This window comes from Corapipo altera, unplaced genomic scaffold (assembly GCF_003945725.1).
Source record: "Corapipo altera isolate COAL_440 unplaced genomic scaffold, ASM394572v1 201, whole genome shotgun sequence".
NCBI lineage: Eukaryota > Metazoa > Chordata > Aves > Passeriformes > Pipridae > Corapipo > Corapipo altera.
Genome location: NW_020884940.1, coordinates 2507010 through 2532981, shown reverse-complemented (window position 1 = coordinate 2532981; position 25972 = coordinate 2507010). Strand labels below are relative to the sequence as shown.

Here is a 25972-nt window from a genome sequence, read left to right as displayed (position 1 = left end):
GTGGTGCAAAGGGACGTGGAAGGGAGATCCCGCTCCCCGCAGCCAGCTGGCTCGGCTGGTTTGGCACGTACACATGCTTTCACATGCTTATACATGCTAAATACACATATGCACACAGTAACAAACACACTGACACACCGCAGCCCGTCCTGGGGCTGCCAGGACCCCCCCATTGCTGCTCCTCACGGGATCCCACACGGAGGGATGCAGGGGCCTGATCCTGCTCATGTGCTGGAGCCACGAGGATGGGCAGTCAGTCCCCTCACGGGTGCTCAGCCACTCTTGGGGTCCCCACGAAGGGCACTGGAGGGGGCCCAGGGCTCTGCCAAAACCCGGCAGAGCGAGCTCGGCTCCGCCTCAGTTTCCCCAGCACGTGAGCGGTGGCACCCAGAGCTGGGTGGCCCCGGGCGACCCAAGCGGAGCTGAACTGTGGCCACCTGCGCCGGGCTGGCGGTGACCAGGGAGGCTCCTGGGCTGGGCCAGCAGCCGGGAGTGGTGGCCCCGGGGTGAGGCTGGCACCGCAGCGGGCTCCCGCGGGGCTGGGGAGGAGCGGGAGGGCAGGGAGAGGATGCAGGGCGGGTGTCGGCTCTGCTGCGCTCCGAGCCCTGCCGGGACAGGGCTCTGCGCCCGGGGGTCAGGTCTCCTGTGGTGGCCCAGGGCTACTGTGACCTCCGTGCCACCCCCAAGCCAGTGTGAAGTCCCTCGAGAGCCCCAGATCCCTGAGACCTGGGAGACGTCCCCGCATTAGGAGCCTCCCAGGAACGTCCTGCGGTGCTGGGAGCTCCACGTGGGACCCCCACGATTAATCCGGGTGCAATCACAGCCCTGGGGAGCCCCAGCCCCTCACCACAGCGTGTTGGGACCCTGCCAGCCCCACGGCCCGAGCGATGGTGGGGCCACCGTGATGGCTGGAGATGCAGTGACAAAGCTGGTCACTGAGGTCCCCTCTGAGGGACCATCGCCCTCGCCGAGGTGGGTGGCGGGACAGGGGTCCGGGGGGCCCAGAGCCACCCAGGCTGGCTGTGCTCCCTCCCGGCGCTGCTGAGTCGGAGGAAACAGAGGAGCTGGGTGCTGGGAACCAGCCTGACCGGCTCCCCGGCTGTCAGCACCTGAGGAATGCCAAACCTCCGCTGCGCCAGGGCTGGGTGCTCAGGGCTGGGTGCTCAGGGTGACTCTGCCGGTCCGCCCAGCTGTGGGGTGTGCAGGGAGCAGCACCCGATCCCGCTCGGCACGGCACGGCACGGCACAGCACCCCGCTTGCCACGGCGGGACCCTCGGCCAGCAGGTACAGGGGGCTGCGGGGTGGGGGGCCCCCGGGCAAAGGCGCTGCCTGGGCTGGCCCCATTTGCATGGGTGCTGGCAGGGAGGGGGTTCCGCGCTGCTCGGAGAGGAAGGCACCGGTTCTCCCGTCCCGCTGCCAACCGCAAGGGCTGCTCCGGTCCTTGGAACTGTGCCCCGGCTTGGCAGGCGCTGGGATGGGTCCCTCCTCCCCTGCCGGGATCAGCACTGGCCAGGGAGGAGGGATGGGGCCGGGAGGTGGGGGCTGAGCCCGGCTCGGCTTCTCTCACCTTTAGTCCCTGACTATGGGGGGCTGCTGGGGTTATAATCCTGCTCCTGCCACCAAAGTGCGTTCCAGGAGGCAACGGAGTGAGCTGGGGCTCCTCCGCCTCTGGTGACCTCACGAGCTGGGCTGAGGGGACAGCGGGGCTCCCCTGTCACCTCTGTCCCCCTCCTCCATGTGGCACATGGCTGCCCGTGACACGGCTCAGCTGGGGGAGGCAGGGGCAGCGAGGGGAGACGGTGGTTCCCTGCCCTCCCCGTGAACCTCAGCCCGTGCAGCAGCCACCCAACCCATATCCCTGATTCTCCTGAAGGCGGCAGGTCCGCTCTCACCCCGCGGTGACAGGGCTCAGCCCAACGTGGCCGGAGGCTCGGCTTAATCCACGGTCACCGGCTCAAAGGCAGCCGCAGCTGCCACCCTCAGCCCCCCCCCGTCTCTTCTGAATATTAAACGGCACCTCGTGCCTTTGACTTGGGTGCTGGGAGAGCTGGGATGGGTGCTGGGAGACCCTTTGGGATGACAGGAGGCAGCAAACGAGCTCAGCAGGTTGGCTTGGCTTGGCCAGGGGGGATTAATTAGCTGTGCCAGGTGCCCCGGTGTGGCAACACCACTGGATCCAGCGTGGCATGTCAGGGCGGGCAGGGATGGCCGGCAGGAGCAGCTGGGAAACTGCAGGGTCTTGTCCTCATGTCCTTCTGCCCTCCTGTCCTCATGTCCCTGTGACCCTGATCCATTACTGCAGTAGGAATTATTTTAGCAGAAACTGGGGTGCTGGGGCAGAGCAGGGCTCTGGGTGACCTCCTTTCCCAGGGCCCGTGGGACACTGAGTGGCCCAGGGTGGCACCAGGTGCTGGATCCAGCTGCAGGGCTGGGATGGGAATGACAGAGTTGGAGTTCTTGGGAAAGACAGACCTGGAAATCTTTGGAAATCCAGCTCCAGGTGAGAGGCAGGATGCTGAGTCAGCAGCTCCTGCCTTCCCCCAGCACCCTGGTGCTGCACGGAGACGGCATCCCTGTCCCGGTGCCATCCTGGGGCCACGGCCATGGCAGATGTTCCTCTCCACTGCCAGTGCACCCAATCCCTCTTCCACTGGTGAATGCCATGACCCTGGGGATCCAGCTGTGGTCCTGGGGATCCAGCTGTGGCTTTGCTCACACAGATATGTGGCCCCACCCAGGCTGGTCCCAGCCTCGAGCGGTGCTGGCTGTCCCAGACAAGGTCTCATCACCTTCCGGAAAAATGACACAAACTCTTCCTATCTGTACTGGAAAGACCTGCCAGGCCGGGGAGAGCAGGATTTGGAGGGCGCGTGGCAGGCTGGCAGAAGGGGCAGGCAGCTGCCTGCACCCGGCACTTCCCTGCCTGCTCCCAGCCCCCCAGTCCCCTTAGGGACTGGGAAAGCCTGACCTGCCACCATTGGATGGATCCCATCCAGCTGGTGCAGGATAAGGCTCTCTCCAGAGGTGTCCCCCACGGAAACCTGCCCTGGAGCTGTGCAGGGAGGTGTCCCCATTCCCAGATGGGGACCTCAATTGCAGCCTGTCCTCGGGCTGACCCCAAAGCCTCATCCCTGCCACTGTCCCTGTAGCTGGGCGGTGACACCAAACCAGCTCCTAATTGGGAGATGCTGGGATGTGGATGCACTTCCAGCTCCCTCCCCAGCACCTGCTGCGTCAGCTGCTTCCCAATCCCAAACCCAGCAATAAAACCCTTCTGGGTCAGGGACGCAGCCACAGCAAAGCCTCCACCAGCATCCCCCTGAGCTGAGGTGGCACAGGTGTCCCTGTCCCCTGCCCTGCACCCCAGGGACCACATCAATGCCCACTCTGCAGCACCCACACCAGGGCATAGAGCTGGGTGCCGGGGACCAGCCTGGATCAGTGGGTGAGGGCTGGGTGGCCATCCCAGCTCGTTTCCTCGTGCCGATGGGGCTGCTGATGGAGCCATCTCACCTTTGCCACACAGCCACACTGTGGAAAGGTCAAGGATGATGCTGCTCAGGTCCCCGCCTCTGCCTGAGAATCCCATGGCTGCCCCATCCCTTCTCTCGATCCCAGCCAGGCCCTTTGCCCCATGGAGCGGCTTCCCTGTTGTTTTTTGGGCTTGTTTGTTTGCTGCATTTGCTGACTCGGCGCAGCCCTGCTGCCCGCCTGACTCATCCCTCAGCTTGGGGCACGGCACAGCTCGGGGCACAGCCCGGCCCGGCCGCATCCTGCACACTCACCTGCGCCGTGCCGGGCTCTGCCAGAGCCCACCGTGACACAGAGCAGAGCTCCCACCATCCCTGCTGGACACAGCAGCGTTGGCACGGGCAGGCAGAGGGACCCAGGGTGCCCTGCACATGCCAGGATGAGTGACCTGAGCACTCCAAGATACCCCAAATGTGCTCATGGGATCCCTCCCAAAGCATCCTAAAGGATCAGAGGGAGATCTATGGGGTTTGAGGGTCCGGTTTGGGGTCCAGGGCTGGTCCCCGCGGGGGGGTTCTGCTCAGCTCTCCCAGGGTCTCCTTCTCTCCCTGCAGCTCCACCAGCCCCGGCGTGGCAGCCGCGGGGGCTGAGCCCGGCAGTGAGGGGTGTTACAGGGCCACGGCATTCCCTCCCCGGCCCCACGGCATGGATCCACCGTTCCGGCACACCAAGAGCAGGGGCTTCGTCTCCAGCGCGGAGCTGAGCATGAAGCAGGCGGCCGGTGCTCCGGGGCCCGAGGGCAGGTCCCGCTTCCAGAAGGTCTCGCTGGTGTCGCGGCGGCTGGAGAGCACAGGGAGCTCCCGGGGCCGGGAGGGGAGTCCCTCCCGCGTGTCCCTCCTGCTGCAGGCCTGGGAGAGGGAGATCGTGGAGAAGACGGGGTCCAGCCCCGCCACCGTGACCCACCGGGAACACTCGTCCTCTGTCAACCTCCTCAAGGAGTTCACCGCGCACGGCCCCATCTTCTCCCAGGTGTATTCCCCGGCGCAGAAGCCCCGACGGCAGGACGAGAGGGGGAAGGCGGGGGCTGGCGGGGACAGCACCCCCTCTGCGGTGGGGTCCCCCCGCGAGGTGCCCGTGCACAGGGAGAGCTACGTGCACGGCACCCTCCTGCCCACCCGCCCCGCGGGGGGACCCGCGGGGGGACCCGGGGACGGTCCCGGTGTCCCGTGCGCGGCCAAGCCCGGCTGCGTCCCCGCCCTGCCCAGGGCCAGGCAGGTCACGGTGCTGCGGACGGGCAGGGACACAGCGGGGGCTGAGCCACGGGAAGCCCCAAATGGGACACACGACGCTGCCGGTGCCACGACGGCCCCGCCACAGCCGGAGAGCCCCAGGCAGGACGGCAGTGGCTCCGCTGGGGCTGCAGAGGGCGGCGAGAACTCGCCGGGCACCGCAGAGGCCACCGGGCTGCCGGCTGAGGGATGCCCTGGGGAGAAAGACTCGCAGCAAGCCGAAGCCACGCCGGTGAACGCAACCCCGGGAGACGGCGACAGGCCTGGGGACCCACAAACCAGTATAACCAGCTCCCCGCAGTGTCCCTCGGCTGACGCCGGTGGCCAGGCTGATCCGGCTGGTGCAAGAGAGGGAAGCGTGGCAGACGTGGATGGCACCATTCCAGCCACACCACCGAGGACAGAGAGCCCCCCGGGAGCTGACTGCGACCCTAAAAGCCCCTCCTCGGAGGTGAGCGATGGTCCAGAGCCTTCATCCCAAACACCAGAACCAACAAAGGCTGAGGCTGAGCTGGACAGGGATGACACAATGCGAGACCCCCAGAGCACAGCCCAAGAGCCTGAGAACACCCCAGACACGACACAAGACCCCCAGAGCACAGCTCAAGAGCCTGAGAACACCCCAGACACGACACGAGACCCCCAGAGCACAGCTCAAGAGCCTGAGAACACCCCAGAGCCCCCCATCGAGCCCCCAGCCCCTGACCCCCCAGCTGAGAGCCCCCCGGACATGACCGAGGAGGACCCCGAGCTGCTGGTGGACATGGAGATCTTCGTGGACACGCTCCGCAACATGGAGCCCTCGGAGATGAGGAAGTCCCCCAAGGCCCCCCGGCAGCCCCGGCCGTCGGCGCTGGGCCGCTGTGCAGCTCTGCCCCCCATCCACGAGGACCGTGTGGACCCCCGAGCCCCCGTGTCCCTGCCCCAGGCCCTGAGGGAGCTGCTGGCGCGGGGCCCGGCGGGGCGGCCAGAGGAGACCCCCGAGGAGGAGGAGGAGATTGAGAATCCCTACCTGACCCCTGAGGAGCGGGCACCGGCCAGGACCCTCCGTGGGGTGCCCAGGGACAGGGTGGCTGGCGATGGCTGGGTGGAGGGGGGCTCCTTCCTGGGGATGCTGGGAGGGGTGGGAGCAGATGAAAAAGCCAAACTGATGTCTGGGGGCTCGGCCGAGCAGAGTGTGCTCTTCCGAGGGAATGTCCTCAAGGGCATGGCGCTGCTCTCCCACTTTTTGGAGCACCGGGCAGCTGGAGCTGATGAGGGCAAGCCCTACTCACGCCTGGACAACAGTGTGCTCTACAGCCGCTTCGTGTCCCCCAGCACCGCCCTGCTCGAGCTGCCTGACAGGGACGGGGCCACGGGCTCGTCCGCACTTGGGGACCACAATGGGCTGGGCCCTGGTGGCCACTCCAGCCCTGAGATGGCCATGCTGGAAGCCCTGAGTTCTGGCTCCATCCCTCCTGTCACTGAAGAGCCAGAGAGCACCATGGCCCTGTGTCCCGACGATGTCCTGGTGAGTGAATCCCACAACACAGCAGCCGGAGGGGATGCTCTGCCCTCCTGGGCACATGGGGAAGGTCATGGGGGCTGAACCCTGGAGCATCCTTCCCTGCTCCCAACATATGGCTTCCCATCAGAGAGGTCATGGGTACTGGGTGCAGGGATAGGTGATGGGAAGGCACTGGGAAGGGTGATGGGAGGATAGTGGGATGGGTGATGGGAGGATTACCAGATGGGAGGATACTATCATGGATAACAGGAGGCTGTGAGGTCAAGCGATGGGAGGGTGCCACCATGGATGCTGGGAGGGTCCCGGGAGGGTGAGAGGAGGGTCCAGGGCAGGCAGGAGGCTGATCCCCAGCAGTGCAGGAATGCTCAAGGTGTGGCTGCTCGGGGCAGTGGGAGGGTTTGGCAGACGCCAGACGCGAGGCTGCGGCTCCAGCTTCCTCGGGCTGCAGGGAGATGGCTGGTGCAGCCCATGTCCCTCCACGCTCCTCTCATGCCTGTCCCCTCGGGTCTTCACGGCAGGAGGACAAGGAGGGCTTTGAGAAGATCAACATGAGACCTGGCAAGGTACAGGGAGGGTGGTGGGGCCGGGCTGGGCTGGCTGAATGGGGCATGGCATGGCATTTCTCCTCTGTGTCACCCCTTCCCAGATCATCCTCTACTCCGATGCCGGCTTTGTGGGACAGAAACGGGAGATCTGGGGCGACATCCCTGACGCCACGTCCTGGGAGCTCTCGCACACCATCTCCATCCGTGTCATCCGAGGCGGGTAGGGGACAGCAGCAGGGCAAGGACGCTGAGAGGACACAGAGGGAGGGCTGGGCTGGGACTTGTGTGCTCCCTGTGCTGGGGATGTCAGCCAGGTCCCAGCCTGGGGTTCAGGAGTGACGGTCCTGCTGGTGCTAATTACCACGGCTGCGACCCAGCACCGCGGCGGTGGCAGGACGTCCCCACCCACACTCTGCCCCGAGGCTCCCTCCCGGTGGCCACAGGGCTGTGGGTAAAGCAGGGTTTTTCCCCCCTCTCTGCTCCCACCCCGCTCCCAGGTGGGTGATGTACGAGAAGCCGCGGTTCCACGGGCGCAAGTGCGTGTTGGCCGAGGGGGACGTGGAGATCAACAACCCCTGGACGGCCTACGGGGAGAACGGGCAGCCCCGGGGCAGCCGCCCCTTCCGCATCGGCTCCTTCAAGAGGGTGGTGAGGGTGAGTGCAGGATCCTCCCCAGAGCCTCCAAGCAAGGGATGCTGGGCCCCTGTAACACCCCTCTGCCCCCAGGATTACCGCACCCCCGAGATCAGCCTGTTCGCGGAGGAGAACGGCGAAGGCGCCCGGCTGAAGTTCACCGACTCGGCCGAGGACACCCGCATGCAGGGGCAGGCGCTTGCTGCCGCCTCCATCATCGTCCACTCGGGGCTGTGAGTGGCACTGTGGGGCTGGGTGGGTGCCGGGTGGGTGCTGGGTGAGCGGGTGTGATGCCTTCCCCCTCTTCCCCAGGTGGCTGGTTTACTCCAAGCCGTTCTTCGACGATGACCCCTACGTTTTGGAGCCGGGCGGGTATCCCAGTTTAAAGGCTTGGGGAGCAAAGGATCCATCCATCTGCTCCATGCACCCCATCAGGCTGGTGAGTGTTGGTTGCTGGCCCGTGGTTCTTTGGGTGCCAGGGATGTATCCAGCCCTGGGCATGACAGGTGAGAGCAGGTCCCGGCAGTTCCCGGTTCGCATCAGTGAGAGCTTGGTGAGGAAATGTGCCAAGTGTGGCTCTGGAAAGAGCTCCTGAGGGTTAGGGGTGAAGGAATGTTCCAAAAGAGCTTCTTGAATGAAAATGACCCAAAAACCAGCTCAGGCTTTAATGGGGGAAAGCACATGTCCCTGCAATGTCCCCTCCTGCCACTGCACCCTCACTGGGGCTCCTTCTCCTTCCAGGGCTGCCCTGTTGTGGAGAGACCTGGAGAGCCACAGGTGAGTGCTGGGCCAGTTCTGGGGAGCTGAGGGCTGGGACTTCCATGGGACCATTCTCACACCACTGTGTCCCCAGGTGCTGATCTATGAGTCTGCGGGGTTCCAGGGCCACAGCTTCACCATCAGCCGAGACATCTACGACCTGAAGCGCCTTCCCGAGCCAGGGCTGCCCACCGTGGGCTCCCTGCGTGTCCTGGGTGGCTGGTGAGTGGCATGGGGTGGGCAGGGCTGGCATCCTGGCTGGAGCAGGCCGGGAAGGTGATGGCCACCCCTGGAAAAGGGCTTGGAGGAGCTGCCCAGGGCTGTGGGATGGCTGTGAGTCACTTGGGAGAGTTGGAAATCCTCTGGAAACCTCACTGCCTGTGTCTGCCTGTGCCACAGCTGGGTTGGCTATGAGAAGGAAGGCTTCCGTGGACACCAGTACCTGCTGGAGGAAGGGGAATACCAGGACTGGAGGCAGTGGGGTGGCTACAGCAAGGAGTTGGTGTCCCTTCGACTGATACGGACGGTGAGGGCAGGGATGGTGGCACCACTTGGGAATGGACCCAGCATGGGCAGGGAGAGCCAGGCACCCCCATCCCACCCTCATTTCCCAAAAGGGAGCCTTTCTTACCTGCATCATGCAACTGGGCATGGCCTGAGATCCCACAAACTCAGAGGTTTGGGAGCTGCTCCCACCCTCCCTGGTGTTCCTGAGGCCAGGTAGGACCCTGGCTGTGTGTGTGCCCGGCCCACAGCCCCTTCCCCTGACAGACCAAGGGGCTTGGGGGGCGCTTCTTCTCCCTGCAGGACTTCTCTGACCCGGCACTGGTCCTCTTTGAGGCCATGGACTTCGAGGAGGGCCCGAGTGTGGAGCTGAGCGAGGCGCTCCCTGACACGCAGCTGGCCGGCTATGGCACCGTCACCCAGTCCATCCACGTGCTGAGCGGCGTGTGAGTGCAGGGACGGGGCAGAGAGGGGCTGGGGGGACTGGCCAGGGTGGGGACGAGCCAGCACTCACCTTTTCCTGGCAGGTGGGTGGCCTACGGGGGCACCAACTACTCGGGCGAGCAGTACATCCTGGAGAAGGGGGTGTACCGCAACTGCGAGGACTGGGGTGCCACCGACTGCCGCATCGCCTCGGCACAGCCCATCCTGCAGGTGGGAGTGTGGGAGTGGGACACCCCCGTCCCCCACAGCACCCCTGCTGCTGCCACACGCAGGGCTGGTGCGGGGGCCCAGGCTGGACACCCACCAGCCCCGCTCTGTCTGCTTCCAGGTCAGGGAACACAACCTCCATTTCGTCTCCAAGGTCAGGAGCGGCGGATGGGGAGGGGGATGTTCCCCCCCTTGGGGGATGGGGTCCCCTGTGGGGTGGTGGTGATGCTTTGTACCCCCTCAACAAGCCCTTCTGCTTCCCCTTCCCAGATCCTGCTCTTCTCAGATCCTGACTTCTCGGGGGATCATGTTGCCTTTGAGGAGGACCAGGGAGCCCTGCCCGACGCCTTCATCCCACGCTCCTGCAGAGTCCGTGGGGGCAGGTGGGGTGTCCCAGGGCCTCGCTGCTGCCACTGGGATGGGAACAGGGGCATCACCCCAACTGCTTCCCCAGAGGGTGGGCAGGATGGGAGTGCTGGGGGGTCACAGGAGGGATGGATGCCCACCACAATGGCCGTGTCAGCCTGGGCACACTCTTCCCTGCCAGCTGGATCCTGTTTGATGGGCAGGACTTCGCGGGGGAGCAGCATGTGCTGTCTGAGGGTGAGTACCCCACACTCAGTGCCATGGGCTGCCTCTGCTCCACCACCATCCGCTCCTTGAGGAAGGTTCCACTGGTGAGTAACAGCCCTTCTCTTTTCTCTTCTCCTTTCCCTTCCCCATAGCACAAACCCCCCAGGACCTTTTTCCCCTCCCACAGGCATCCCCTGTCCTGGCTCTCCATCCCTGGAGCCCTCCTGCCCCCATGGGGTGCTCACTCTTCCCCCCTTCCCACCCCATCTCTCCCCACCATCCCACAGTTTTTCTCGGAGCCCTCCATCTTCCTGCACGGGCTGGAGTGTTTCGAGGGGAAGGAGATCGAGCTGAACTCCGAAGTGCGGAGTCTCCAGGCGGAGGGTTTCAACAACCACGTGCTGTCCGTGCGTGTCAAAGGCGGGATGTAAGTGAGCCCCCAGCCCCACTCCTCCAGCACCCAGTGGGTGTCCTCTGCCCCCCTGGGGTGACCTGTCCTGTCCCATCCTGTCCCCACAGCTGGGTGCTGTGCGAGCACGGTGACTTCCGAGGGCGGCAGTGGCTGCTGGACTGCACTGAGATCACCAACTGGCTGACCTACAGTGGGCTGCAGCACGTGGGGTCCCTCTACCCCATCCGCCAGGTGGGTGTCACCTTTGGGATGGGGCAGGGTGCTGGCAAATGGCGAGGTGAACCCCAAAATCCCAGGGCAGGTGAACCCCAAAACCCCAGGCTCACATGGAGCTAAAGAGCTGCCAGCCTGCTCCGAGCGGGCTGGGGGAGCCTGGAGAGCAGCGGCATGGAGCTGACAGCTCTGACACGTGAAAGGTGCCACCAGCCTGGCACTGTCACCTCAGATGCTTGTCCCCCTCCCTGGGAGTGGCTGCCTTGGTGGTGAAACACTCCCTGTGGGCAACTGCCTTGTAAAATCCATGGCATTTTGGTGTGGTGAGCCGTGCCTGCACCAGCTACGAGGGACAGGTCACGGTCACAGCCATCGCCCTGGGGAGGGGTGAGGATCTCCTGGGGGGAGGACAATGGAGTCCAGGATCCTCCCTTCCCAAGGCCCTGGCCAGGTGAGGTCCCTGAGGTACAGGCAGCAGGGCTTTTTGGGTGCAAAAAGAAAGGTTTCTCTCTTTGCAGAGACGGATCTATTTCCGCATCAGGAGCAGGGAGCTGGAGCTCTACCTCGCGGTCCCTGACGACGTGGAGGACATGAAGGCAGGGCGGGTGGTGGTCTCCAGCCTGAGGGAGCAGAGCAGCTCTGTCTGGTACTACGAGGATGGGCTGATCAAAAACCAGGTCAGGTGTGACAGCCAGAGCCACAGAGGGGACCGGGGGAGCCCCTGGCAGGACTCCCTTTGGGGTACTCCCCACCCCACAGCCATCTTTTAGGGTTTACAGCAGCTTTTCCAATTGTCTGACCTCAACCTTGCCCCCAAAGATGGGGTGATTCTCCTCCCCAAGTCTCCTCTGGAGACATGAAGGTGTCTCTGCCTTCCCTGCAGAGGTTTTGTCATCCTCACCATCCCTACTTCTCACTGAGGGGTTGTCCTGCTCATCCTACATCCCACCCCAGAACCAGCAGCATTTGCAGGGACACCCCTCTGGGCTCTGCTCCTTTTTGCTGGTGGAGGCGATGGAGGGAGTGGGCTGACCTGGCCACCACCCCCCTTTTTAGGTGGCCCCCAACATGAGCCTGCAGGTCATCGGGCCAGCTGGGAAGGGTGCAAAGGCCGTGCTGTGGTCCGAGACCCGGATGCCACGTCAGACCTGGAGCGTGGATTCTCAGGGACGGATCCACAGCCAGATGTTCGAGGACATGGTCCTCGATGTAAAGGGTGAGGCCTTGGCACTGGCACAGGGGGCTCTTTTACAGGGATGCCCAAAATGGGCCGCCCACCCCTTCACCACCATGAGGAGTGTGGTTTGCCCCCCTGAAACCTCCCCCTTGCTCTGCAGGTGGCCGAACCTACGACCGGGACCACGCCATTGTCTGGGACATGGCCGAGGAGAGACCCACACAGATCTGGGACATACAGGTGCTATGAGGGGCTGGGCCTGCAGAAGTGCCACAGGACAGGACAGGGACACCCACAGCAGGGCAGGAGGCCTCAGACCCCGTGCACGCTGCACCCCAAACACCCCTCTGCCCCGGCTGCTGGTGTGAAGGATGCCCACCAACCCTCCATCATGGGGGGGAACCACCCTGCCTCCCTCCCAGGGAGCCCCGTGTGTGGTTCATGAAGGACTCCATGGACATGACCAGTGTGGGACCCTCCGGAGAGCGGCAGAGCCCCCTCCCCACCAACATCCCCCCCCCCCCCGAACTGTATTTATGTACGTGTGTAAGATACAGCCCTTCTCATTTGGGCCAGCTCTGCCTGGGTGGTTGGTGTCCTTCTCCTTGTCCTTGTGCTGCCCAAAGCCTGGCAGCTGCCTTCCCACCTCAGCACCTTGCCCCACCCCAGCCCCGGGCCTAATCCTGCTCCCAGGATGGGATCCCAGTGCCCTCTAGTGCCCGTGGGCAGCTCCATAGCCATGGGTTTTGAGATGGGAAGTGCTGGCCAAGCTGTGCCCTGGAAACACCAGAGGCTCTTGGAAACACCCAAGAGCTCCAGCTCAGGGAGAAACCCAACCCATAGGCTTGGGTGAGCTCAGAGCCAGCAGCTGACCTCAGGGTGAGCTCAGAGCCAGCAGCGTTTGCTGTCTGTGATGCAGGGCTGGATTATGGCTCAGGTCACTCATCTTCCATGTCCCTGGGACAGAGGTCTTGTCCACCTGGGTGAGAGCAGGAGCTCCCCGGGGATGTGACTCAGAGCCAGAGGGACAAATCCACAGAACAAGCACGTCTGCCCTCGTGGCTGGGGAGAGGACACGGGTGCTGGCATGGGCCAGCTGAGCAGGTCGAACCTAGCTTGGGCTCCCCAGTTTGGGGGGGTCACTGCACGGGGACAGCGATCACTTATCACCCCAGGCTGTCCCGCGGTGACAGACAGGCCCCAGGGGCTGCACATCACAAGTGTCTACCGGGCTGGTGGTTGCTGCAGCTTTCAGCGACAGCCACCATCAAGCATCCATCTTTTACGCTGAAACTTGCCCCCAGTTGCCCCGAGATCCGTTTGGGCAGGAAGACAGGCAGCCACACGACCAGCAACCCGCAGGTTCAGGTCAGCCCAGCGGAGCGGGACGCTGAAGGAAGCGAAAGCCCGTTATACCGCGGGGGCCCCGATATACTGCATCTCCTCCCCATCCGCGACCCCGGGTCACAAACAGGGAGAGCGTTCCTCGCCCACTCTTATATAGCCCCCACCGGGCCGCGATTGGCTGACAGCGGGAGCTTGGCTGCCCCCGATTGGTGGGGAGCGTGAGCCCTGCCCTGGGATTGGCCAGGACGCGTGGAGGGGGATGCTCCGCCCGGCCGGCAGGGGGCGCTGTGCCCGCGCCGCGCCCTCTCCGGGATCGGTCCCGGGGGGACCCTCGGGCGGTCCCGGGAAAGCTCCGGGGGGACCCTCGGGGGACCCTCGGGGGGTCCTGGCCGTGCTCCCCCGGCTCCCCGTCTCGGCTCAGGCCTGGCAACCGCGGGTTGAAGCCCCTGGCGAGGCGCCGGTGTTGCGCCCCCCCACCCACGAAGCCCCCCCAGCCCCGGTACCCACCCGCCCCAACGCGGAGGTCTCGACACCAGCGCGTTTATTGCTCCGCTCCCGGGCCGGGGGGGGTCTCATTCCGGGACGAGGGTAGCGGAGGGCGGCAGGGATGGATGGGAGCGATGCCGCGGTGCTGCCGGTGCGGGGGATGCCATCCTTGGGGGTCCTCTTGGGGGATCCGGGGAGGTGCACGGTGACCCCCTCCCGGTCAGCGCAGATGCAGGAGGAAAGCTGCGGCCACCCCCAGGGCGAGGGAGAAGAGCGAGGGGCTCCCGCAGGGGGGGCTCAGGTTGGAGTTGGTCGTTACGTTGGCGGGCGGAAGATCTTTTGCAGGCTGCTTCTCACCCTGCGCCTGGCAGAGGGACTGGGAAAGGAAACGAGCGTCAGGCATCCCTTCCAAACAGCAGCGAGGGGTTGAAAGCCTCACTCGACTGCCCCCGGGGCAAAAGGACTCAGGGGCAAATGGACTTGGGGCACCCGAGAGCCCACACTGCCCCGTGCCAGGCAGGACAAACGTCCTCCTGTCCCACGGCAGGTTCTCCTTCACGCTCAAACTCTTGGCTTTTGGGTTTTCCCAGCACAGGGTGGGAAGCGAGCTCTCCCTCGAATCCTTGTCCTGGCTCTAGAGGGGGGTTTTAAAAAAATTAGGGGGAGAAGCAGGAGCCAGGGAGTGGCCTCTGCCCCTCTTTCTGCTGCGAGGAAGTGGCAAGAAGGTGGCAGGACACGTGCCCTGAACGGAAGAGGTTGGGGTGTGGGAGCAGAGCTGGAAACACCCGTGCTGGAGGAGAGGGGTAGGGGGAAGAGGGACCCCCGGGCTGTTGCAAGCAGGGAGGTTGCAGCTGGGATGGTGATTTCAGGGCACTTTCCTTCCGTCTCTAACACTGCCCTGCTGCTGGAAAAGGGATGCTGTTTCCCACTGTAAAACACACAGTCCCCACGCTGCCTCACAGCCCTCCTCAGGGTCCCTCCAGAGCTGGGAAAGGGTCAAGGATGGGGCCCCAACACCCCTGAGGGTTTTTGGCTGGTTCACCCAGCCACAGAGGGGGAATCTCAAAATGGAAATACACCCTGTGGAGCCAACAGCAGGGTTGCAGCTGCATGGAAGTTCATGAGTGAAATAACCACAGACAGATCTGTCCCTGTTACCAACACATTGGAGGGGCAAAAAAAAAACATCCCAAAAGCTGCTCCAAACAGCATTGTACCCCCCAAAAGCATCATGACCTTCCCTCCCATGCAACACTCCCCACCCAGGAGAGCACTCAGAGCCTCCCAGTGGGAAGGAAAACAACCTCCAGTGGGGAGAGGCAAGAGGAAACCACGGACGTGTGCCCACCCAGGATCCCCACGGCCGTGCCCGGCATCTCCAGTGAGCCACATTCAGCATCCCCACACCAGGCACGGGGCCAGCACGCAAAGGGGAGGCTGGAGAGCTCAGGGTGAAGGTTTTGGATGTGGATGATACTCTCAAGTTAAAGAAATGCTTTAAAAAAAATCAACATATGGAAGTATTTTAGACCTTCCAGACCACAGCGCAAAGCTCCCGGTCCATCACGGCAGTTAGAGTCAGATAGAAAATTAAACACTGATGTTCCCAACTGAAAGCAGAAATTACCTCACTGGTTGAACCCAGGGCTGCCCCCCACCCCTGGGACAGAGCTGCCTGGGCTACCACAGCCCCGGCCTTACCATGCAGAGGGCGAACAGGGCGAGCAGGAGGAGCGGGCGGACGCGCTGCAGGGACCGCATGGTCGGGGCTCGCGGGGCTCTCCGTGTGCCTGACACTTCCTCCTCTGCCCCGAGGCTTTAAGCACAGCGCTGGCTCCGTCTCACCAATCACAACCCCCTTCTCCAAAAGGCTGCTCAACTCAATTTGGGGAAGTCGTGTCTGTTGATGGCGCTGGAAGGAAGAAGGTGCCAGACACGGTGTGGGGGATCTCCACCCTTTCAGCCTCGAGTCCCTGGAGCTTTTCACCCGCATCCCCTGCCATGAGAGCAGCTCCTGCTCTGTCTTCCCTGGCACAGCCACACAGCCAGCTCCAAGGGATGTCCTGGCCACTGTCTGCAGCCCCTGGCTCTGCCACATCCCCAGATACCACCTCCAGCATGAAACCCCTGAGGCTGAGCTCTGCATCTGCATGGGGCCTCTCTGTCCTCACACCCACAAAGGACTGAGGAGTGGCTGAAACCTTCCATGGATCACTGGGAGGGTTTGCAAGTCACAGCCAGTGTTTGAACCATGTCACAAACCTCCTTCCCCCAGTGTGAAGCTGAGGCCAAGGTGTCCCTCTGAATTTCAGTGACACACCCAGGGTAGTCTGATCCAGGTAAGGGATCAGGGAAATGCTTCCTTCTGCCCCCCCAATATCCACCTCCTCACAGCAGATCTCTGGGCTCCCTCAGCGACTCGACTGCAGCACCAGGAGACAAAAAAGGGATCTGGTTATTTTAAGGTGGTTTGAAATGAATAAAGTTACTGAAATGTGCCAAGCACATACACCTGCTGTCTGGGTTTGTGCTGGTGAAGCGCTTCATGAAGAGCTTCCGCCCAGAGCTGAGGGCTCCTCTGCAGCAAAGCTTCAACAAATTTAGCTCGTTTTCGCACTTTGTTGAAGTTTCAAACTGAAAGTCTCTCTGTGCACAGCCAACATCCCTGGAAGTGTTCAAGGCCAGCTTGGACGGGGCTTGGAGCAGCCTGGTCTAGTGGAAGGTGTCCTTGCCCATGGCAAGGGGGTGGAATGAGGTGGGCTTTGAGGTCCCTTCCAAAACCAGTCCTGTGATTCTATGAGCACCCCATAAAAGGGGGTAAAACGGGCTAGGCTTCAGCTGGCTCAGTGGCAGCAGGTGGGGTGGGAGACACACAAGACAGGCTCTCGGGACGGCAGCAAGTTCTGGATGGAGTTCAGGGCATCAGTGAGGCAAAACAAGAGGTGCCCAGGCGAGAAGAGCGAAACCAAAGCAACAGGAGAGGGAATCAGGAGGAGCTGCACAGCGGGAGGTGCTTCGGTTCGGGCCGATGTCTATGAGCTGAAACAGAGGATGTGCAGAGGGAGGCAAGGGAGGGAAGCAGGACTCACTGCCCATCTCATCCCGGTCCTATTCCCAGTCCCATTCCGGGGGCGCCGCGCGGTGCATGCTGGGACTTGTAGGCCCTGGGATGTATTACCCACCACGTGACCAGCTCTGAGCCAATCGCACCGGGGTCCTCGTCGCCATGGCAACCGCCTGTAAACAAGATGGCGGCGGGTGGGTGAGTGCTTGGGGGTCCGGGAGGGGGCGCGGGGAACCCCCACCGAGGTTCGGGGATCCCCCCCGAGGGTCCCCCCCACCCCCCGGACCCCCCCCCAGCACACGCCGGGTGCCCCCGACGCTGCCGCCCCCGTCGGGCCCCCCCAAGTTCGACCCCCCCCCCCCCCCAAAGTCACCTCCCCCTGGAGGTACCTGGTGACCCCCGTTATTTCGAGCCTCTTTTCGCCCACGATCCCTCAAACAGCCCACCCTGCCCCGGTGCACGGGCTGGGGTGATGAGAAAAATGTACAGTTTAGGCTTTTTTAGACAGTTTTTTCAACTATATTTTTAAAAATTCACCCATCAAGCAAACCCCCCCAAAGTTAATGAGCCTGTGCTTTATTTTTATGTATTATCCCCTCTTATTTTTACTGAAAGGGCAGAGCTGTCCAAGTTCATTGCCTTCACAGGCGAGGCAGTTCTTACCACCCTACACATTTTGCAATGACCATAGCTCTCTCTCTCTGCTCTCTCTCTCCTACAACTGCCCAAAATCAGATAAGAATCAACAGGCTTCCACATCCTCAACGAGCCCTAGAGCACAACAAGACGTCACCTATTTTTGCAGTTCCACTTCAGGTCACATCCTCCCCACCAGCTTTCAGAGCAAACCCTCACTTTTCACTCCCATTAAAGTTTGCTGTTTCTGATTGTACCTTCCCATATTCCTGTCTCGTATCAAGTGCCCACACACGCTCAGGAATTTGGGAATACTCATGGGATTGAACGCCCAGGCCACCTGCTTTCCCTTCAGCACAAGCCTGATGTTTCTTTCCCTGCTTTTGGAGAAGTTGTATCCAAACGCTGACCTGTTTTTCTTCCTTCCATGCTCTCCGTGCCCCTTCTCAGAAGATGCCAGGCTGTCTCCTAGGACCAGGAATCCAGTGCAAGGCAGCCTCCCCTCCTGCTCCAAGGGACAACACTGAAAAGGAACATGGAGGGTAAAGTCCCTCAATTATTAGGGGGTTCTGAGTTTCTCAGTGACAGTTTCCCAGGCCAGACCTAATTTCTGTGGTCCCCCTCTCGCCTACACAACGTGCTGTTGGTGACACAGCCACCCCCTTACCCCCAAAAAATATCCTCGTCCTCCCTGCTGTGGCAGAGCAGGAATTCTGGTGTGGGGGCCCCCTGTGTACCCCCCATTTCAGAGAGGTAACAGGTATTTGTGCCTCCAGGTGCAGCTCACACCGACACGGAGCTCGTGTCCCCCGTGGTGGAGCTCACACCCTCCATGACGCAAAAAATCTCTCTGTTGGAACAAAAAATAGAGAAACAAGCACAAGAAATCCAGCTGAAGGTAAAAATCAGCCCCCCTGGCTGAGCCTGCTCTGTGTCCTGCTTTGATGGTTGAAGCCACAGCACTTCCACCTGCTCAGACCTTGTTTGGGCTAAAAGAAGTTAATCTGTGGCTTGCTCTGTTAATTACCCAAAGGAGCCTTTGCAAAGCAACAGAGCAATTGGATCAGGCCTTGGGGTGGGAGAGGGGATTACAGCAGTGACTTCCAGCACTCTGGCACTAATATCAGCAGCTCTTTGGCTTCAGACCTTTTATTTTTCCCCCTTCCTTTTGTTTTCTGAAACAGCAGCTGCTCACACAGCAGAGTCATCCCAGAGCAGACCTCCCTGCATTACTGAATGGAATAGATACCCTTTAATAAATACCCTTTAAAAGCTTAGAATAAATACCCTGTTTTGTTTCATTTTTGAAGAAGTGGCTGCAGAGATTCTGCTTTAGCCTCCAGAGCAGCCCCTCAGCAGGAAGCACAGGAGCCTGTGTGTGCCCACAGCTCTCCTGCAGATGGAGGACTGGGAGATAGGTCACCTATTCCTGGAGTTCTTTATTTATCCCACCCCTCACCTGAGCCTAAATAAGGTGTCTGTGAGGTGATTCAGCCCTTCTGACCCTTGTTTTGCCTGTCTCTGAGTGGGGTGGGAGTACCTGCACCAGACTCACCCAGGACTAATTGTGCCAACTCTACCTTGAGGCCCTGAGGCCCAGGAACTAAGTGAGGTCATTATTTGTTCTGTCCCTGCAGGACAGGAGGATTGCTGAACTCGAGGAGAAGATAAAGACTCTTCAGGAAGGGGAAGGTAAAACTTGATCTACCTTTGGCACCTCTGGGAGGGCAACAGAGCTCCTGGTGCTGCAACAGAGCTCCTCTCTGAGCTGTCCTTGGCTCCCAAGCCCAGGGGCCTCTTTGGTGAGAGGTACCAGCCACACTGGTGCCATTTCCTAAAGCAGATCTGCACTTTAACTCGCATCTGTTACTCGGCTTTTTCTGGTGCAGCACAAATCGTCATTTCCTGGCCTATTTTCTGTGGGTTACTAAGTTTCCATGAGTGTAAACCAACCACCCAGACACCCGAGGATGGCCAGGAGAAAAAAAAAAAAACAAAAAAATCAGTAAACACTGCAGAGTTCAAACAGGCAGGAAAACAGCTACAGCTGAGAGAAACCAAAAATCTGCTTGGAGTCTCCAACAGGTCCAGGCTCACTTGTCCTGCAAGACAGCCTAACTCTAAATTGAACCCAGCTTTAAGTGAGTCACCGAAGGTCTTTTCCCCTATTCAGCTCCTTGGAATCCAACAGCTCTCCAACTGAGCCCACACACGTTTTCTGCAATGGCTGAACTACCTTGTTAGTGCAAAGCTGTGGTAAATTCTCCATTTCCTGAGTGAAAAAACACGACTGTGCCTGTCAAACCACAATCATGTGTGGTTTGTGCCTCACCACGCGTTGTGCTGCCACCCAGCCAAGATTTCTGGACCCAGCTTTAGTGGACACCTGCTCATTTTCTTAATGGGCTGAGGAAGCCAAGCAGTTTTCATTGCACAATTGCCAACAGCACCACTCACATCAGCTTCCTGCAGCATAAAACTTGGCCAGTGTCGTTCACAGCTATCTCCTGGTCTGTCATCATCCTTGTCAAACCACTGCAGGCTGAATTGTCAGAGTCCAGCACTCAAAGCTCGTGTTCAGCTCCTGTGTCACGCTTGAGGTCACTCACAGTGCAGGCAGGGTGCTGCTGGGGGTCTGTGCTGTGTGACACAGGTTTTATCTACAGCTCTTCTTTTAAGGCTGTGCACAGAAACATCAGCTCTTCTTTTTCAGGTGCTCCTGACTCATCCACCCTGGAAGAGCTGGAAGTGAGGTGCCTTCAGCTGCAGACCCAGGTCTGTGAGATGGAGGTGAGATACCAGCCTCTCTTGCCCTCAGCCATCTGCACCTTCACTTTGAGAGTGCTGCAGTCCCAGGCTGCTTGGCCTTTTCCGAGCTGCCACTTTGGTCATCACAATTCTTCACCTCAGTCTGGAAAGAGAGAGCAGGTTGGATGTCAGCAACGGGGCAGGAGGAGGCTTTTTAAACACACAGACATCTGTGCCTCCTGCAAACCTCGTCATTTTGATTTCCAGGACTGTAGAAATATTCTTTGTGGCTCCTACAGTCTTGAGAGATTACACTGTCACTACAAATGCTTTCCTCCTCCCTTTTGCCTACTACTAGTGGAGCTGCTACTACTGCCCTGTCAGTGAGTCTGTCTGTCTGGGCCAAGGAACCCCCAAGACAAACCTCTTTTACCTCTCTTTCTGCTTCTCACAGTCACAACTCACCACACTCAGGCTACCACTTCTAGTTTTCTGAAGCTCTGCTCTACAGCACTGACCTGTACTTTCCCCTCTCAGCGATTTCTGAATGACTATGGTCTGATTTGGGTTGGAGAGACACGGGATCAGCTGGAAGACACAGAATCTCTCGGGGATGAAGAGGAGCTGCTACCAAGGAGCCTCTGGAAGCCAGGTAAAACACCAGCACCCCTGGCTGAAGCAGCTATCCCAGCTCCCACTGCCTGCTTAGAGAAGGTGGAGCAGGTAAGCACCAAAGACCCAGGATCTGGGCCTTCAGAATTTGTGATCCTGTGCCAAGATCTTCATACCAATCCACCCCAGGGACAGGGACATGGAGTGACCTAGCAGGAGCTAAGCCAAGCAGGAGGTTTGATTTTATACACCTAAATTTTGTAAGCTCTTCAGGAGAGAACCTGATGGCTCAGCCCTTTGGGAGGACCTCACAGCAGCTGTTTCCTGCAGAATTCACATACCCTGCACTGTTTGAAGCTTCATTGCTTTAATAATATTGACGTAAAGTGGGTGGAAAACGGAATCAGGTGCTTTGTGTACACAGCAGTTGTAGTAACATACCCACATTGTCTGGCTCCACCAGGGAGTATTGTTTGCCTTTCCTCCCAACTACCACGTGAGTGGTTTAATTGAGACCTGACTCTGCTGTGTGGGGTCCAAGCATGTTTGGCAAGGGCTTCTTAGGAAGTGGTAACAGAGGAAAAAAAAGAAGAATACTTGGGCTGTAGAGGCAATACTGCCTCCTAACCACCAGGCAAATATTAGCTAACTAGACCTCCCCACCCTTAGATGCAGGAGGGGACGGACAGATGGAAACCAGTAGAAATAGTTTTGATATCAGCTCACTGACCCTTTTTAAGGGCATTTCCCCATCCTCCTTTAGCAAATCATAAAAGAAGCAGAACAACAATACAAAGGGCTTTAGCTCAATCTACATATTCTCTTTCATTTCCCCTTCTGATTTCATTCCTCTGCCCCATCACAACCTTTTCACTGCTTCACCCTGCCACCTTCAAGCACCCAGAAAAACGTCCTCACTGTGTCCCTGCCCAACCTGCTGATGCAGGCAGCTGCCTGTGTTTACACTGACACCTCTTCAGCACCTCTGCCCTGATCCATTGATCCAATCTAGCTAATCCAACTAGTGAAATTCCTCCCCGTGCATTGTGCAGGGACAACACAACACTTCTGAAGTGATAAACAGGGCAAGGGGTTGAGCTTGGAGCCCTGTGAGTTTGCACCCTCTGCCCTGCCCTTGTGGTTTAGCCCACACCCGGGTGGACCTGGCAGCGCTGCACCACAGCACAAGTGTTGCACCACACTCTGCAAACATGTGAAAATGTCAGGGCTCAAAACACACCTCAGATTCATACAGATAAAACTGCTCTGCTGCCACCCCTTTCCCCCTGTAACTCCGATCCCTCTGCCACAGGTGAAGCAGTTGTTCCCAAACACCGGATTGATTTTGATTTAATCTTGGAGAACGTTAAATATTTGAACCTGCTGGCTGGAGAAGGCAGTCCTCAAATCAAGCACACACTCCAGGGGGCTCGGCTGAAGCAGCCAGAACCCATCCCTCTCACCCTGTACCAAAATGGGATCGTCATGTGCAACGGAGCCTTCCGGCCCTACCAGGACCCATCCACACAGGTACAGAAAGGTCTGGAAGGGAATTAGAGCCATCCTGCCATCCTTCACTAAGACCCAGGAAAGGCAATAAGGCTTTTGAGCTCATCTCAGTCCCAAAAAGGAGCCCAGCTCCTCACCTCACATTCCCACAGTGCCTTGAAAGGCTTGTATGTCTCTGTGCAGTAATTTTTAGAGGTGAGATTCTGTGCCTCTGACTTCTCTGTGTGGCCATAACACCACAAATAGGAGCAGCCCAGCAGAAAGATCAGTCCTGAGCTAAACAGAGAGTCTGTGGTGTGACCATGAGCTCTCATGTTGTTTCAGCAATGCCTGCAGGACATCATGGATGGGTATTTCCCCTCAGAGCTGCAGCAGCGCTACCCCGATGGTGTCCCTTTGCAGGTAAGTGCCAAACCCTTTTCACCAGGTTTTTGGGGAGAAACTGCTCTCTTGCTTCCCAAGAAAACTGTTCAGGTTTCTTTCATCACTCTGCTGGATTGAGTCTGAGGTTTGTGATGCTGTGCAGATGTGTCTGAGGGAAAGGGTGGTGGGGAGCACACCTGCTACAGCCGTTAGAGGAAGTGAGTCAGTGTTTCTGCATCAGCACTGAAGGGTTTCTCTGCCTCAGTGAATCTTGGCTTGGAACAAGGCTTCTAAGAGCACAGCAGGCTCTGTAAGAGAAGTAGCACGTGCAGCATCTGAAGAGCTGTGTCACCCAAAGGGAAAAAAAAGAAAGTTCTCAAATGGTTCCCCTGGAAAAGCTTTTAAAACCAGATTGAACAAGTGTCTCTCCAAGAGGATGTCATGAGAGTTCATTTTGCACACCTTAAATGGTTTTGGCCACCTGAGGTTCTTTTGGGCCCCACTTTTTGATTTCTTAGAAATGGCAAAGAGCCAAGGCCACATTTGCAGGCAGAAAGCCTCAGAGGACTCGAATCTAGGGCTTTGAGTGCATCTGAAATGTAAGAAGGAACAGCCAGAGGCTGGACCTACCCACTGCCACGAAGAAACCAGGGCACAGCTGCAGGGGCAAGACAAGGTCAGTCCAGCTGGAGTGAGCTGGGAGCTGTGGAAGTTAGAAAGTCACATGGAAGGAGGATTGTGCAAAGCTCTTGGGGCTGAGGTTCCTTTTAACCTGTGCATCATTGGTTTTGTTTGGGGTTTATGATTGTTGGGTGTCATTGCTGTGGTTTATCGTGCTCTGATGCAGCAAGAGAAGCTTGTGCAACAGTCAGATTTGCTTATGGCAGGTGGACTTAATTCAACAGGTCACTGACAGAAGGGACGTGGTATTTGAGGAGAGGGACCTTCCAAGGAGTTTTCCTGGCCATGGACAAATAGTTGGTCATTCAGAATCAAACCAAGTGCAGGAAACCACCGAGATCCCAGGTAAAATCTTAAGCCTGCCTCAAAAATGCAGCTAATTTTCAAAGGGGAGAACTTTTAAACCTTACCAGGGCAGTGCAGCAGAAAGGAGGGGTGTTGGGGGTTGTATCAGCAAGGAAGGCAACACTTGTGGGTCAGGGCCTGGTGTTGCTTCAGGAGCTGGGAGCCAGGCAGCACACACAGTGTCCTCTCATCATTCATCTCCTAAAGAATGAGAAGTGATGAGTAATAAATTACCAGAAATTCAGCAGGTTTCCAAAACATATCTGCCCTGCACCCTTCTGAAAGGCCAAGCTTCTTCTACCTTCACCTTTACCACCAACAAAGGCTGAGGGAGGGATTTGCTGGCAAAAAACCCTCTGCTCTCCTATAGCCTCATTCCATAAATGCAGATATCTTCAAGCCACATCAACCGTAACTGTACTGAATATGGGACAGTTTCTCTTCAGACTTTCATAACAGAATATGGGACATAAGGTCAGGCCACAGATACCTCATTTTGCTTCTAGACTCTCACAGTCTGCATAAGCAATACCTGTCAGGATTGGGAAGTCAGACTCAGTCAGTCTCAGTGGGTTTGTGTGTGCATCACTAAATAACCCAATATGTGCATCTCCCATCAGCAACAGCTGCCTGGTTACCTATAGCTGAACTGCTTGCTCATCCATCTCAAGGCTATTCCCAAACAGAAGCTCTGCTAAATATTCCCTTTATCTAAGTAGTAACAAGAAAAAATAATTTTCCAAACAAAAAGAAGTAGATACCAACAAATACAAGGTGAAACGTCCAAGACTGTAAAAAATGGTGATAATTTCAGGTTTTCACAGCAGAGCTATCCAGGTTTCTACCCACTGTGCATCCCAGCTGTGCTGAACAGGCTGTGCAGTTCTCACTGTTGATGTTGACAATCAGACATTTAGTGGGCCAGAAAGTGGGACAAACTTCAAGGGAGGAATCCGAGAGTGAGTCTCAGCCTCCCTGGGGGTGGTGAGAGCTCTCCCTGTCGGCTGCTGCGTGCTCTCCTTTCACCAAATCAGCCTATTCTGGGGTCAAAATGTCTGTCAAGAAAGTCACACATGGACATATCTCCCCTCTGCTCTGGCAGGTCCCAAAGCCTCCTTGGCACAGTTTCCCAACGAGCTTCCCAAGGCCCTGGAACATGGAGGAGGAGTGGTTGGTGTCCAGGACTCAACTGGAGCAGCACAGCAGGTACAAGAGGACCCCCAGACACCCACAGGAGAGGGGCAGCAGTGATTCCTTGGGCTCAGCACCCTGTACAGCACCACCACCCCCTCCTCAGGCCTCTCTCAGCTCCATGTGATCTCCTCCTCCCAGAGAGGCTCCACCAGAGCACACGTGGCACTTCGGCACCTGCCTCTGGGCTGTCCTGGCACTGGCTGCTCTCTGGGCAGTGCTGACACTCACCTGGTTTGGTTTCAGGGCTCTGATGGGGTGCAGAGCTTCAAAGAGACCCTGGTGGAGACACCCAGGCTGGCTACCCCGGAGAGGTACAGGTACAGCCCCCCAACCCCTGCCCTGTCAGGATCTCCTCCTCTTCCTCCTCCTATTTCATCACTGCATCACCCTCCCATTTCGGGGGGTTCAGCTGAGGAAGTAAATGGACTTTCCCCTTTTAGACCTTAGAAATAATTAGAAAAAAAGGCCAAGTTTGGTCATTTGGGAAGAACACTGAATTTCTCATGGCAAACCTGCATCTCTAACAGAAAGTTTCTGTTGTTCAAAATCTCACTTATTTCTTTGAAATAGTTTTCCCAACAACAAGCCAAGGCCTAAATGTTCAAAACCACTGAAAAAGCAGTTTGCAGTCACATTATATGGGGGAATCCCTCCAAGAAACTGATGCCCAAGTGGGAGGTCTCACTAACAGCACTTTTCCACTCAGTCTTCTGGCAAGCCAAGACCCAAATAACTAATGAAAAAAAACCCCAAGCAGATTATTTTTAATCAGAGAAGTAGGGCGAAGCACTTACCAGACAGCCCTGATTTAAAATGGAAAAGTTAAAAAAGGTCAACAACCCTCTTCAAGGCACCTTCAGGCAGGGAAAGCAAAGCAGCAGTTTGGGCAGCAGGTTGGTCTGTTTGCCTGCAGTCAGGTGGGGCCTCATTCATCTCTAGAACATTCCCTCTCCCCTGTTTGGACCTCACCAGCACATCCTGGAGGTTCTGCCCACTGAGTGGAGCTCACTCCTTGGCTGACAGGGTTTTCTAACCAGGGTGAAGATGACTGAAGAGGCTGAAGCCCCTGTCCCTGGAGTCTGCACTCTCCGTGTCAGGTGTGAGAGCGGGGAGCACACGCACGTTGTGAGGATGCTCTTCACCGACACCATCGGGGACCTGCGCCAGCGCCTCGCCTGCATCAGGTGTGCACAGCACTTCCTCTGCCCTTGCCTGGCTCTGTAGGGCCATCAGGTGTGCACAGCACTTCCTC

The 25972-nt window shown here is 58.7% G+C and overlaps 2 protein-coding genes and 2 long non-coding RNA genes across 7 annotated transcripts in view; 2 read left to right on the top strand and 2 right to left on the bottom strand.

Annotated features, from left to right (window-relative positions):
• The first annotated feature begins 904 nt into the window (after window positions 1–904).
• CRYBG2 (crystallin beta-gamma domain containing 2) lies at window positions 905–11984 on the top strand. The gene is made up of 20 exons (XM_027661466.1): window positions 905–972; window positions 4087–6271; window positions 6787–6831; window positions 6915–7033; window positions 7311–7467; window positions 7540–7679; window positions 7759–7885; window positions 8188–8223; window positions 8300–8427; window positions 8605–8731; window positions 9013–9155; window positions 9237–9363; window positions 9482–9514; window positions 9631–9743; window positions 9908–10037; window positions 10221–10360; window positions 10453–10576; window positions 11077–11235; window positions 11615–11774; window positions 11896–11984. The coding sequence occupies exons 1-20, from the start codon at window positions 905–907 to the stop codon at window positions 11982–11984; spliced, it is 4350 nt and encodes a 1449-aa protein (XP_027517267.1).
• Window positions 11985–13608: 1624 nt separating this feature from the next.
• Window positions 13609–16254, bottom strand: LOC113955585. 2 transcript variants are annotated; one of them, XR_003530599.1, is made up of 3 exons: window positions 16081–16254; window positions 15270–15991; window positions 13609–13944 (listed from the first exon to the last, which is right to left on the bottom strand). It is a non-coding gene; the product is annotated as an uncharacterized LOC113955585 (long non-coding RNA). The 2 variants fall into 2 exon arrangements; XR_003530598.1 differs by having other exon boundaries at window positions 15270–16254.
• Window positions 16255–16299: 45 nt separating this feature from the next.
• Window positions 16300–24711, bottom strand: LOC113955586. The gene is made up of 5 exons (XR_003530600.1): window positions 24376–24711; window positions 23592–23727; window positions 17936–18118; window positions 17679–17791; window positions 16300–16805 (listed from the first exon to the last, which is right to left on the bottom strand). It is a non-coding gene; the product is annotated as an uncharacterized LOC113955586 (long non-coding RNA).
• Window positions 16751–25972, top strand: part of UBXN11 (UBX domain protein 11) — a 10511-nt gene continuing 1289 nt past the window's right edge. The window contains exons 1-12 of one of the 3 annotated variants that reach the window (XM_027661252.1): window positions 16751–16830; window positions 17719–17810; window positions 18045–18166; window positions 18906–18960; window positions 19982–20058; window positions 20554–20668; window positions 21941–22158; window positions 22462–22539; window positions 23406–23526; window positions 24629–24732; window positions 24964–25031; window positions 25758–25904. In XM_027661252.1, coding sequence (XP_027517053.1) covers window positions 17804–17810; window positions 18045–18166; window positions 18906–18960; window positions 19982–20058; window positions 20554–20668; window positions 21941–22158; window positions 22462–22539; window positions 23406–23526; window positions 24629–24732; window positions 24964–25031; window positions 25758–25904 — 1112 coding nt within the window. In that variant the 5' untranslated portion in view covers window positions 16751–16830; window positions 17719–17803. Of the gene's footprint in view, window positions 16831–17718; window positions 17811–18044; window positions 18167–18578; window positions 18687–18905; window positions 18961–19981; window positions 20059–20553; window positions 20669–21940; window positions 22159–22461; window positions 22540–23405; window positions 23527–24628; window positions 24733–24963; window positions 25038–25757; window positions 25905–25972 lie in introns of those variants that run through there. The other 2 variants (XM_027661251.1, XM_027661253.1) reach the window with 2 other exon arrangements.

Bases quoted from the DNA above. Each gene is read 5' to 3' on its own strand.
- CRYBG2 (XM_027661466.1), top strand. From the start codon at position 905: ATGGCTGGAGATGCAGTGACAAAGCTGGTCACTGAGGTCCCCTCTGAG. The intron at 7,034-7,310 runs GTAGGGGACAGC...CCCCGCTCCCAG, and splicing joins ATCCGTGTCATCCGAGGCGG to GTGGGTGATGTACGAGAAGC. The intron at 11,775-11,895 runs GTGAGGCCTTGG...CTTGCTCTGCAG, and splicing joins CATGGTCCTCGATGTAAAGG to GTGGCCGAACCTACGACCGG.